The sequence below is a fragment of the Schistosoma mansoni genome, assembly GCF_000237925.1.
Source record: "Schistosoma mansoni, WGS project CABG00000000 data, supercontig 0013, strain Puerto Rico, whole genome shotgun sequence".
In the NCBI taxonomy this organism is placed as follows: Eukaryota; Metazoa; Platyhelminthes; class Trematoda; order Strigeidida; family Schistosomatidae; genus Schistosoma; species Schistosoma mansoni.
This window is the reverse complement of record NW_017386025.1, coordinates 2,764,760-2,778,307: the sequence shown is the minus strand read 5'-3', so window position 1 is coordinate 2,778,307 and position 13,548 is coordinate 2,764,760. Positions and strand designations below refer to the sequence as shown.

The window sequence follows — 13,548 nt, the reverse complement described above, 5'->3', positions numbered from 1 at the left end:
AGTTTACGTCAGAGACTGACTGCAATTGATTATATTTTTTTGTATTTACGTAAAAATGGTGTGTTGTAGCATGGAAACTGTTTGTCTGTTTGTTGTTTTTTTGTTTTTTTTACACATAAATGAATTTCACAAAAGTAAATTGATATGGTGACAATGAAAATAACGATAGTCATATTCAGTTTATTCATCAGAAACTTATAACATTTCATTTATACATAATCAATGTTCACTTAAAAATTGAAAAATAAGTGGTGACTTTTTTTCTTAAAAAAAAAAGTGCTAAACAGATAGGTAAATGAATATGGATATGAAAGTCCTTAGTCCCGTTACCTTACATGGCTGTGGATGTTTACTTTTGAGGAGTCATATACTAAGATGAAACAAACGCCTAATAATCCTTACTTATCATTACTTTTCTTGTTACATTCACTTCATGATATGCTAACTGTATTTATGTACTCATTATTGATTAATTTTAATCGTTCTCGAAGTTCTGATGAAAATCTGTGGTCAATGGAATTTTAACCTACTTAAAATGGAATTCACAACTATCAAAATAATGTCGTTGTTTAGTTCTCCGTAGTTAAGTATAAACTGAAGAAAAATGCTTACTATTCAAATTCACATTTGTTAACTAATGTGCTTTTGTGAAGAGTTTTGATGAAATTCAAAGTCAATTTTTTCTCAAAAACTGATGTAAATGAGAAAACCATATGGTGAATAACAATAAAGTGGTTAATACTTGAACGAAGAATATTCTTTTCGTGAACACCTACGAGCGTGGCTAAGTAAAGGTCTGGTGAAGAAAGTAAACAGCTCGATATTGATCTATTTAGTACAAACTGGTCATAGTGCCAGTATAAACCAATCCTTTTCAATTATTTATAGGGTCAGTGTTATTTCACTAAAGCTTGTCAGGCTTAAAGTCCTTCAAACGGCTAAAGCAGTAGCCATTCGGACCATCATCGAGAACCTGGAAGCACTGTAAGGCCATTCCGCCCTAGGATGTAACTCCTCTGAAGTGTACATCCACGACCCCGCACGCACGGCTCAAACCTAGGACCTTCGGTCTCGTGGACGAATGCTTAACTTCTAAACCACTGAGACGGCATCCAATAGTAGAGACAGGTATCTACCTCAAACAATGGGAGGTGGTCGCGCAATATGATAAATTGGTTGGAGTTAGACATTGACACTTTCGGATGCCCGCTCAATGGTCTAGAGGTTGAGTGTTTGCACGCGAGATCAAACATCCTGGATCCAAATCTCGTGTGCAGGATCGTGGTTGCGCACTTCAGAAGAGTTCCATACTAGGAAGAAACGGCCGTCCAGTGCTTCCAGGTTTGCAATGGTGGTCTAACATTGATCTATTCATGATTTCAATCAAAAATGAACACATACTTAGGCAATTACTTATCTAAAAACACTGGGCTTTTAGCCATCTAATTATAAGTTCATCTTACATGATAAATATAACTCGCAGAATAATGAACATATGTATTTATCAACTTTTGTAACAGATTTAATTTTCTTTTTTACAAACAAAATGTACGTATCATATCGGATCATAAAGATATTAAGTTTATTTCTATTTTTAGTAACTAGGTAATTTTTACTCGGTTCATTAATAAATCTCAAAACTATAATTAGAGGCAGTCTATTTATTCCTTCAAAAGTTCATCGTTCAACAAGCGATGTATGAATATTTAACTGGAATTTAAACATACTAACTAATAAATCTTAGTCCATTGAATAAGTGGTAACATAGTTACCAATAGACGTGTATGCCTTAGGTCATATGTTTTACTAAACTTTCATAGTAACATAGTTGAAGTCATACAAACTTATTAAATCGATAGAAAATTCTCATCATAATAAGACACAGCTATTTGAACAAAGAATATTCTTTTCAATAAATTCCCATCAGTTTCTACAACCATATATCCCACTTTAATAACATCAAAGTGTCCAGAATAAAGGTAAAATACATCATTAAAAAGATGGTAGCATGTGAATTTACAATTGTAAGATGTAATCAAATCGTTAGTATTGAGATGACTAATATGAAGTGTTAACTTGAATAAGTTTATATGTTAAAATGAAATTATGAGATTAATGAACAAAGGTATAGTTAGAACTTTTAACAAATTTAGGGTATCTATAGCACATTAAATGGCCCTGGGCTTCTGGAAAATCCCGGAACATTTCTAAACATAGTTGCAGGATAAGCAATCATCCAATCATGTGACTCTTCACTTTCTAGATGTTTCTGAGAGACTTCCTTTGAATGTTGATTGGATAAGATGTTTCCCAAAGTTTTCATGGCGCTGCTGGACTTTTTTCGAGGAATTTTCTGGGTCTTTCCAACACTTCTCACACCTCAGATCAAATTACGAATACGCATAATCTGTTATTTTAACACACTTTTCTCATAGGCACTAAAGCAAATACCTACTTTAAACATTGTTAACATGATTGGATGACTTGTTAAGTATACAGTTAACCAGAGAACCATATACTTATTTATATTCGATAATTTTGATGTGTGATTATATTTCCTCAAAAAAGCTTGGATCAGATCGCCGGATGAAACGTTTGATTTACTACAAATTCATTCGCTGAAATTTTACAAATACATTCTTCCTTCTTAATGTTTCACATCAACTTAGCACCCAAATACTGTAAAACTACTCGATCAAATTTAGACAAAAAAAGTTATATCAAAATACTGTTAATGGTATTTCTTTAGTTAATAATGGAAATATTGGTGATCGGTGATCAATATTCTTAATTCCATTATTAATCTGAAAACCACTTTACAAAATATTTTAATTAAGTTCTAAACAAACAATAATTTATGGCAAAATCCGTGTTGTTACTAAGCTTTAGTTGTTGTTCAAAATAACATCACCAGTATCTTATTTTGTTTAGTTGACTGTTACTTGAACAATACAGTCAACTGGACTCTAAGAGTAATGTAAGATAACAAAATTTACTAGGACAACTAAACATAAAATGATCATCCGGACATACTGACCTAATGTTTGTGAAATTATTGAATACATGGAGTAGACATAGATGGTATCCAGAACTCTAATGAAATCTTCGTAATTAAATCATTTAGCTCAAAGAATGCAACATCATTAAAAGTATCTATCAGAGCTGCAAGACCTCTTTATCATCTTAGAATAATTATAACTATACATGGTTAATATTCTTATGGTATAATATGAACATTTATCGTATAACTTACAGTTTCTATAAGCCGATCTATAGCTGTAATACGGTGCTGTAATTCTTCAAATGAAATGGTCAGTTCTGCTTCTCTCATTCGTGCTTCACCTAATTCCGTTTGTAACGTTAAAAGTTCATTGGATGGATCTACTGCTGCTTCTCGTTTTTCCTGAAAAACAAAATAAAAGGAAACTATAATTGAAGTTAGAACCAATCAGCCATTCATTTTATAAATTTCATAAAACAAACATTCATCAACAGTTATGAAGATTACTTGATACTCAGATAGAAAATACAATATTTTACGCCAACATAAAAATAAGTTAATCAACTATGCCTTAATTTAGAATATAACATGTAATGAGCATAATCTAGTCGAACAATGCGTCATAATTTAGTGGACATTGAAGGATGATTGCTAGACAAACCTACCTTTTGAAATTCTATCACTGAGCTATTGATGTCAGATTAATAAGATCTATTTTACCTTGAATATCTAAAGACATATGAAATAAAGCAGAGTGAAATATTTTATTTGGCTGGATCAATAAGATGCTTCATCTTCTATTCCTTAAGTTTCCAATCGTTTGAAAATCACCCTAATTTCAGTCTCAATAATAAGTTGTTGTATTGGGATCTTTCAAGCGAAAGACTGTGAATTTAATTTGGTCCAAATTCATTGTCCAGGTCACTATCCCTTTTCACGTGAATCGTGCTTGTTTTCTAGTTTTGAATTTATGAATGATCTCAAAAGGTTAATTGTTATATATATGCCCTGAGCAATCCGTGAACCATGATAAATGGGTGTTTATCTTATCAGTGGTGTTAATCGATCTGATTACGACGTGGTCACTAGTACAAGCGATTCAGTATCAGTGGTTAGAGATACTCGAAAAGGTCTGAACATAGTTTTTGTCCTAGTTAGCTTTCATCAGCAAGATGGGTTTACGATCATGAGAGTATTGTTGCTACTTGTGAGATTTGGACGCAAGTCCACTTGTGTTACAGTTAAAGGTGATATGTTTGAAATATTTATACTGAAACTAAATAATATAAATTCGAGCCCCTACAGGAAATATCAGTTTCCTCAAAATTATAAACACACTTTACTAATGAGTGCCAAATAGCATGAAATTTATTTATATAATACCTCCCTTCTTGTTTTTCTTCTAGTTTTGTTAAACTTTATCTTGAAAATTTATGATTGTTTAAATGATTCTTTTTAATTTAGAATAGAATCAAATATTTCTATATAAAAAACAGTAGATATTATTGATTAATTTTAAGATTTATTGATGGTAGATATGAATTGTTTTGTGTATTTCATTTATGAAAACCGATTTCTTTATTGGTGATAAGTAATTAATATCAGAAGGAGTTTTTATGGATATTATAATAATTTTGATGGTTGAGATTATGAGTCAATTGAAGCTAAACCGCCATGGAAAACCTGGAAGCACTGGATGGCTATTTCGTCCTATTGTGGGACTCTTCAGCAGTGCGCACCCACAATCCCGCCTCGTGAGATTCGAACCTAGTGAAGTGAACGAGAAGACAACTGGGGACAATCGAATGTATTTAAGCACAACATTAAAGACTATTTCACTAAATTCTGATAACCATACAGTCAACAGTTAATTTGACAAATAGCAATCAATTGTCTCAATCTTCATTGTTCCTTCTGTAAATATCAATCCATCTTCTCTTATTTCATTGTTTATGCATTTTTCTACCAATCGCGCTTCATTTCAGTTCTTTCCTTATCGGTCTTCTGCCAAAATACATTCTACGTCTGACCATTACCATATACTACTTATAAGGATATAAGTAGACCACACCACACTATGACCTATTAGTCTCGTGCGCGAGCGCTTAACCACTAGACCACTAAGCCGGTATCCAATGGTGTTAATGTCTAACTTCAACCGATCCACAAAATTGAGCGACACATCCAGCATTGTCTTCAGTGAGTTACTATCTCACAACTGCTGAGGAGTCCAACGATAGAACGAAACGGCCGTTCAATGCTTCCAGGTTTTCCATGGTGGTCTAGCTTCAATTGAATCATGATCTCAACTATTAAAATAATTAATTAATTAAATATCTAAAATATAATTTAATGGTGAAAGTATGTTTTATTTCGATTTAGTTTCAATGTTATATGTATGATTATTATTACTAATTAGATAGAAACTTGTTTCTTTCATATTGAGATATATGATTATGTCATCATGAAATGATGAATAAACGAATAAAAAGAAATAGGTAGTAAATGGAAATTACTTAAACTCAAATATCAATTATTTCTTAATCACTGACTATTAAAAATGTGAAATCAAGGTGGAATTAGACTCAAGATTTTTAGATTATCACTATTAGTAATAATTACTAGGCTGTAAGCATTAATTATGTATATATCTTTCTTTATACACAAATATATTGATTGAGTGAATTGATCAAATAAATGTGGATAGTTTACTACAGTTAGTTTTTTTATGTATTTCCCAGTCTAACTGTTCCTATGGAGCCATATACTTTTGACGTACTTCTGTTAAGCACTTTCAAATAGTAAATGACAGACAAAAATAATAAAAAACAACAGTCTTCTTTATCTAGTCAGAATTAAACACCGAAATTACGATTTTTTGGCTTCTGAAGTTATTCACTAAATCTTATTCGGCTAGTAATTTACTCCAAGATTTCTCCTCTGATATACAAATGGATGATCTAAGAAATTTATAAACGTAACCTTTGTGTCTAGAAGAATTATGTTTGATCATAATTTCTTTACCACGACCATTGTTCAAAAACTGTAGCATATATGCAAATGATATATTGCATTTTAGCTTGCTTAACTATTGTTAATTATAAACTGTTTGGCTATTTCATGCATTGTTGTACTACGAACTATCTATGTATGTCCAACGTGGCAACTTGTTTCAAGCAATTCTACATATAATTAACAATCAGTATATGGTTGTGGACATCGTTGACTTTCATTGAAATCATGAACTCATAGGTGTTAGGCCATCATCTAAAACCTGAATGCACTGAACCGCAGTTTTATCCTAGTATGAGACTCCTGAGTAGTGAGCATCCACGATCCCGCACGCTGGACTCAAACCCAGGACCTTCAGTCTCACGCGAACTCTTGACCTCTAGACCACTAAGTGGGCATCCAATAGTGTTAATGTCTAAATTCAGTCAATCCACGATATTGCGTGATCATCTTCCATTGTCTCCAGCAGATAACTGCTTCACACCCATTCAGTAAGTTTCCGAAATTCCTTTACGACCAGTTACGTAATCCGTAAGTAATCAGTTAAAGTGTATTTGACAGATAAAAGTTTGGAACTATGTATTACCCCGATAAGAATTTTTTTCATGAACGCTATTGATAGTGAATTCACAATCATTCGATTGTTAATGATTTTACTGTCCTTCGTTAAATTTATATCTAGTGAATGCACATTCATAATGGGGGGGTAACTGAAGCCAATTGTGTAATTGTTCAAGTGGTTTCTTTTTAAACCATATAAAAATTAAGGTAAATTGTAAGTTTCCGCTTTTAGTAATCTATGGATTACAATATTTACAAATATCTATAAGAATTACTTATCAATATTAGAAAACATGTCATGCTAACTTTCAAAAATAGAGATGTTATTTAAATAACCTAATTCTTCAGATTATATCGAATCCTACTCTATATACACATACACATCTACAAGAGATCCAATAACTATTTTGAACAATTCCATGCCAAATTACGTAACTGACTAACATCTTTAAAAGTAGTTGAATTTCCAGTAAATCAGTGGCAGTATTTTTTTTTCATTAAACGGCAGTGATTACCCTTTCTAAACAAGGAAATAAGTTCTGATGCATATCACATCAAAAGGTTTTCTGATCATCTGGAATTTAAGAAAGCAGAATAAAAAATATGACCTGCTAATTGGTGAAACAGACAATTACGTAGATAGTTCAGTGATCCTTCCAAAGATCTCTATCAAACGAATCACCACTAGTTTTGAATGATCATCTTTTAATCAAAAATACAAGTAACATTTAGCAGAATTACTAAATGCTTAAGAACATCAATACCTAAGCATGCTAATAATTAGCAGAATTTAGAAAGTTTATGCTTTACAGCTCGACAGTAAACACTGAAGTCCTTAACGATAAGAAAAATTATAAGAAACATCAATGTATAGTGAGAAATTATTAACTAAATCCAAAACGAATCGTATTAATTATCATTATCAATATCATTGATCTGTTCACAATTCTATTTGATCCGATAAATAATTCAATGTAATACCTTTTTACAGATGTAAAGAACTTACAGAATATAATATACTACTTACTGATGATAAGTAGTATTGATAAAAGCTATTCCTACTTTCAAACAAAGTGTTATATCTCGTGGAGATTTATGAATGGTAATTTTGAGAACTTTTTATGGACCAATATGATACGTATAATCCCTATTGTATAATTGTTAAGTAACTTAACTATTCATATTCATGTTCCTTTTATTATGAGTTTTATTTTGACCTTTGAAGTATTATTATACGGTTTACCACTCTTGAGTTATCCCTAGTCAATTAATTACTGTTCCCCTTATTCAAAGCCATATTTGGCCAAATCTTGTACAAATGTTATTTTCTATTTTATGGTAAGATGTGGTCAAATTGTTTGGTATATAAACACATTATGTTTGTGAATAATGATCTATATTGCAGAGGCTGTTATTGATGTTCTGGACTTAACTGGTTGGGCTAGGCAGAAAACAGGACTGACAAGTACTCAAGATTGCTCATACAGCTTTCGTGTATCATTGCTCTGATCGATAATTCACTCCTCTCTGATTGGCGGGATTCAGCACGTTCATATATATCAAACAGGGCATGCACCCATTCGACATAACACAAGGTAGTTAACATTAGTTCATTAACAGATTTTGTGAATTGGATAAATCAACGAACCTTACGCACACACTCTCTCTATACCTTAACATACTTTAAATAAACTAGTCACTTGTGTAAATAAGTAAACATTCTGTTATTTCGACGGAAAAATTAAACTTTACCAATATTTAACAGTGTAATCCTGAGAGTTTGGATTGAAAAAAGTATTCGGAGCTATACAGAACATGGAATTTATTGCTTTTTAAACGAAGAAATGTACTTCTTTTAACTTCATGTCATGATAGAAAACAATTTCATATCAATCACTGTCAAATGATAAACATGAAATACATTTTGAAGCACACTTGACAAACTTTAGATTCAATCTTCAATTCTGATTGAAACACACTATAGACTACAACAGAAATTATGTCATCATTTCATAATATTGCTAATACTTAGGTTACTTTCGTATATAAAGACAAACTAATCTAAAATGAATCGAGTAGTGAATATATATATAGGTAAAAAAACGAATCAATAGCTCATGATCACGAGTTTAAGGTTGTAGTATCGGTTTATATGTTAAGCCCATATACTTTATTCTAGTTACTGGCCAAGCCAATTCACCTATACATTGAGTCATATTTCGGTCTTGTTAATTATCCGGTTATTGACCTTGACTATACTTTTATATGAGCGTATATGTGTACCCTTCGTATCCTACTCATCATATGTCTGTCATTCATTTTTGTTTGATTATAAATATTGAGTAATGCTTGCTCATGGCGAGTTAGCTTCCCAGCCATCTCCAATACGCATCGTTTTCGCTTCGCTCTCGAGTTGGCTCCCAGCCATCTCCACAATGCATCATCTTTGCTTCGCTCGCTTACACTTGCTCATGTGACCACAGCTTTCTGGTCTGCATCATTCATCAATAAAAATGTAGTTGCCGCTTCCGTTTGCCTCCTGATTTTATACACCGTTAAGACTTGTACCATAATGGCTATCGAAGTGAGCTATTAACGAAGCACGGCACTACAAGGTATTTGTGGCCTTTATAAGTATCGATCTAATGATCATTGGAAGGTAGAATTGATATGAATATAGAAGATATGAAACCTCGGTAGTTATCTTTTGAGTGAATTAATCTATTCTATTTATATAAAGACAGGACAAATATTGATGCAGAATAGTATGAATTCATTATATTTCGTGGTTTCTCATCAGCTGCTTACAACCAAATATGCATTAGAGTTTTAGCATTGAGGTTATAAATAGGATGAATATTTGGTTTTAAGCAGCTGATGAGAAACCACGAAATGTAATGAATTCATACTATTCTGCATCAATATTTGTCCTGTCTTTATTTAAATTCATAAAGGGAACTAACTGCATGATATTCTATTTATTTACTAAACAATTGTTTAGTTGGGTTTTTATACAGCCTTAGTTGTAGGCTATACCTTTTCATATATTGTCATGACTTCGTCTGATGAACCTCTTAGACAACTGTCCATCTTAAAGCCGGGTAAAGAAGAAGAGTTGGGAGGGGAATTCAACAACCTCACGTTGTAGAAATTATCTCACTAATCAGAAATTATTGTCATAACTTTCACAGATCGAAAAAAGTTCTTGATTAATTACTAACTGATTACTTAGTTTTTATAGTAAAATGTACTAATTGGGATGTAGTGAATGAGAACACCAGTGATGACAACCAAATGTGTTTGAATACAAAATACAGAATGTTTTAGTAGAATCTGAGAACCATACAGTAAATACTTCATTTACAAAATGTCAATCAATCGTCTTAGACTTCACTGTTCCTTCGTTTCTACATTAATCACCTTCTGTTCTTGTTCTCTTCTCTTCGATCTTCCCAACCTTCTGTCTCCAGGCATTCCACTTTCGATTGATGATACATACTACTTATATCTGTCAACATCAGTAGCATACACCACAGAGATACTGTCTGGTCTTGTATTTCATATTGGTAATTATGTGGGTTGTGTATCGGAATAGATGCTGAAAATGAAGTGCTTAAGACTGCTTATTTCATCTTCAGCTGATGTATTGAGAAGTTTAGAAACTGAGCAATAGTTTTTAATGTAATAGGAAGACGGAGATTATCAGAACTATGTGATATACTAGTGTAATACATTTTGAACAATTTGATCACATATTTATTTGTTAAGAACATTCATGCATAAAAACAAAAAGGTCAACTAGACAAATTTAGGTAACATGAAACAAAGATAATATAGAAAACAATGTGAAACTCACTACGCTGGATAATAAACTGTTCTCGTCTGAAACCTACCCTGGTAATATTAGCTTATTATCCAGATTGGTGAATTTCACATTGTTTTTCATATTATTTTCTTTATTATTTTTTGTCTCTTACCTACATTTGTCTAGTTGACCTTTATATTTTTATGCACAAATGTTCGTAAGAAGTATATATGTGATCAGATTGTTCAAAATGTATTACACTAATATATCACATAGTTCTGATGATCTTCGTCTGCTTATTACTGTGTCGAGTAAAAGATTTCTTTAAGAAACAATGTATAACTAAAGCCGATTGATTTTTAGACCATAATAGTAATCTATTTGATGAAACATGATTAACTTATTAAATGGCAGGGTAGTTGGTCAATTATTATCAGGTTTTGTAAAAAATAATATTGTTTTTGATAAATTCTTATCAACCGTTCTTGCTTTGAAATAATAATCAAGGAATATAGGCCAATTTGATAGCAAATGCCTAGTTAATAATACCAATAGTTCTATATTAAGACATCCAGTTCAGATGAACCATAAGGCTAACACTAATCAATCATTCGCAGTGATCTGCTTTATTAATACAAATTCATCATAGGCGGTTACAGTCCAAATTTTTCAAACTATGGAAACGATTTGCAAAAAGAATTAAAAAACCAGAACAGTGCATTCAAAAGAATCAAGTTCTGATTCGTTTCCTATCTCAGAATCACTAATCAGTATTTATCTTGATAATAGAGTCGAATAGGTACACCTCCTGTATGTATATTCTTCCCTTCAATATTTTTAAGCATAAATTTATCCCATTTAATTGGTTCGAATGATTTTATAAACATTCGTCGTTGATCCTGAACTTATTAGTCTTGATAAATAGTACTAGTTAAAGACGCTTGGTCATATATCATTGCCATATCACAGAACAGACTAATATGAGATGCTTCACCTCCTCTAGACGTTCAGCTTAGCAGTCACACATTTTTCAGTCTTTCCACACCATCAGAAACTCAGTTCCTACAAATCATCGTCTCCGTCTTCCTTATTAGTCTTTGGCGTATTACCTTCTGTAAAGCATCTATGTCCTATTTATTCATATTATTATCAAGAGTATCTTCATAAACATTATGTAGTAAAATATTAGAGTTATTTATTATTTCTATTACGCTATATTATCTGTATTTATTTTAATCATAATTCTCATGTAAACATCTTAACATTTACAAGCAATGTTTAATTCATCAATTCGTTAGTTAAAGCTGCATTTGCTAGAAAATTTCTTTGGTCACTTGACTATTGATTTAGAACCTGATGATAATTCATTGAAATTAAATATTTTTCAGTATGGGGTTGTATAGATTGTTAAGTTTTTGATTGAAATCATGCATGAATCGATGTTAGAGCACCATTGAAAACCTGGAAGCATTGGACGTCCGTTTCATCCAAGTATGGGACTCCTTATCAGTGCGCATCCACGATCCTGCACACGGGATTTGAACCAAGGACTTTCAGCCTAGACTAAGAGAGCTTAACCTCTAGACTACTCAGCCGGCATCCAAGTTTCAACAGTGGTCTGAGATCAATCTATTCATAATCTTAATCAAAGAATATTTTTCGTCCTAATATCTTTATCTTAATGAAATGTGAATTTTTAAACAGTTAGCAGCTAATCGCTTCATGAAAAGAAATCCCAATGATCAGATATCATTTGCAATCTATTTAAGATTTTCGTAGTAAACAAAAAAGTATGTGCGTATATATTACTTACGCGTTCGATAAATGCTATCTTTTGTCGATAATCGTCAATTCTTGATACAAGCTTTTCATTTTCTTCTAATAATTTCGATATTTGTGATCGTAGTAAATCAATTAGATCTTGATTCATTGCTTCACGTAATGGATAATGAAAACAATCTATATCAAAATTGTTATTATTACTATTGCTTGTATTATTGGTAACTGGATTAGCAATAGCATTATTATTATTATTATCATTATTATTAATATTAGTTGAAATAACTCCAATTTGACCTATATTACCACTAGTACAACTAGTAAAACCACTACCGACACCATCATTATCGATCGATTTCAAAATTTGGATTTTTGTCTCAGAAGAAGATGCATTGGAATCCTCCATATTGTAATATGGATTAATCGTGAGATATTTATTAGGTGTATGTCGATTTGAATTACTTGCTTTATTATTATTATTATTGTTATTATTAAAATGTTCTGGTGACCATCTATTATGACTTGGATTATATTCAGATGATAAATTGTCAAATTTTGAATGATTTGTCATTCTATTAATAGCACTGCTACTAATATTATTGTTTGGATTATGCCCTATTGACTCAATTGAAGATGTTGTAGGTGATAAAATTGAAATTGAATGTTTTCTTGATGTATTATTACTTTTTGCATTCCAGTTGTCTTCACTTTCAAAAATCATCAGTTATTTAGGATTCAGTTAAATTGTAGCCTACTTTATATATAAGAGAAGAAAAAACAAAGATACGTTATCATTAGTAATGATGATGAAAGGTGTGCAGAGTGTTAAATATAGTTACATAGTATGATGACAATCTAAAAATAACTTTATAACAATTTACAGTTTAACGATTAGCAACAAAATATATGACTTGGAAATGAAGACTTTTAAGTTTTGTATGTATTTATATGATTATTAAACTCCTTAACGTTTTTAATAGCGGAGTGCCTTCTATACAGTTAAACAGTTTTCAAACGTGACTGGTATACACAGAGTCAACAACAACTCAGTTATCATAATTCAATATGTGAAGGTACATACGTACACATCTTCCAGTCATTTGTATACAATCAAATTTAATTTATTCCAGAGGCTAACATGAACCGAGGGGTCACTGAAAACCAGTTATTTGTGAATTTACACTTTATTCTAATATGAGACTACAAAACACCAGGAGTCAGAAATAGGGTATTCTGGTTGCACTGAGAGTTTGCAATGTTTAAGTTACTAAGTTTAAATCTAATTACGTATAATTCTAACTTAAGTGAATTCTCAGAGTAACACGATAATGATCTCGTGTTGATGGGTAGTCTTATACTAATTAATAAAACAATGTTTAAAGATTTTTGT

General features: G+C 31.7%; 3 protein-coding genes across 3 annotated transcripts; 1 reads left to right on the top strand and 2 right to left on the bottom strand.

The window, feature by feature from the left end:
- Positions 1-475: 475 nt before the first annotated feature.
- Positions 476-6,034, bottom strand: Smp_163480 (hypothetical protein; the record flags this gene model as incomplete). The annotated part of the gene is made up of 3 exons (XM_018790914.1): positions 476-493; positions 3,254-3,403; positions 6,026-6,034. 3 exons carry the CDS (start codon positions 6,032-6,034, stop codon positions 476-478), a joined length of 177 nt encoding a protein of 58 aa, XP_018645926.1.
- A 1,341-nt stretch (positions 6,035-7,375) lies between these two features.
- On the top strand, positions 7,376-7,462 carry Smp_198760 (phd finger protein, putative; the record flags this gene model as incomplete). Its single annotated transcript, XM_018790913.1, has 1 exon — positions 7,376-7,462. The coding sequence occupies one exon, from the start codon at positions 7,376-7,378 to the stop codon at positions 7,460-7,462; it is 87 nt and encodes a 28-aa protein (XP_018645925.1).
- Positions 7,463-11,146: 3,684 nt separating this feature from the next.
- On the bottom strand, positions 11,147-12,879 carry Smp_173110 (hypothetical protein; the record flags this gene model as incomplete). Its single annotated transcript, XM_018790912.1, has 4 exons — positions 11,147-11,278; positions 12,193-12,383; positions 12,465-12,619; positions 12,668-12,879. 4 exons carry the CDS (start codon positions 12,877-12,879, stop codon positions 11,147-11,149), a joined length of 690 nt encoding a protein of 229 aa, XP_018645924.1.
- Between the last annotated feature and the right edge of the window lie 669 nt (positions 12,880-13,548).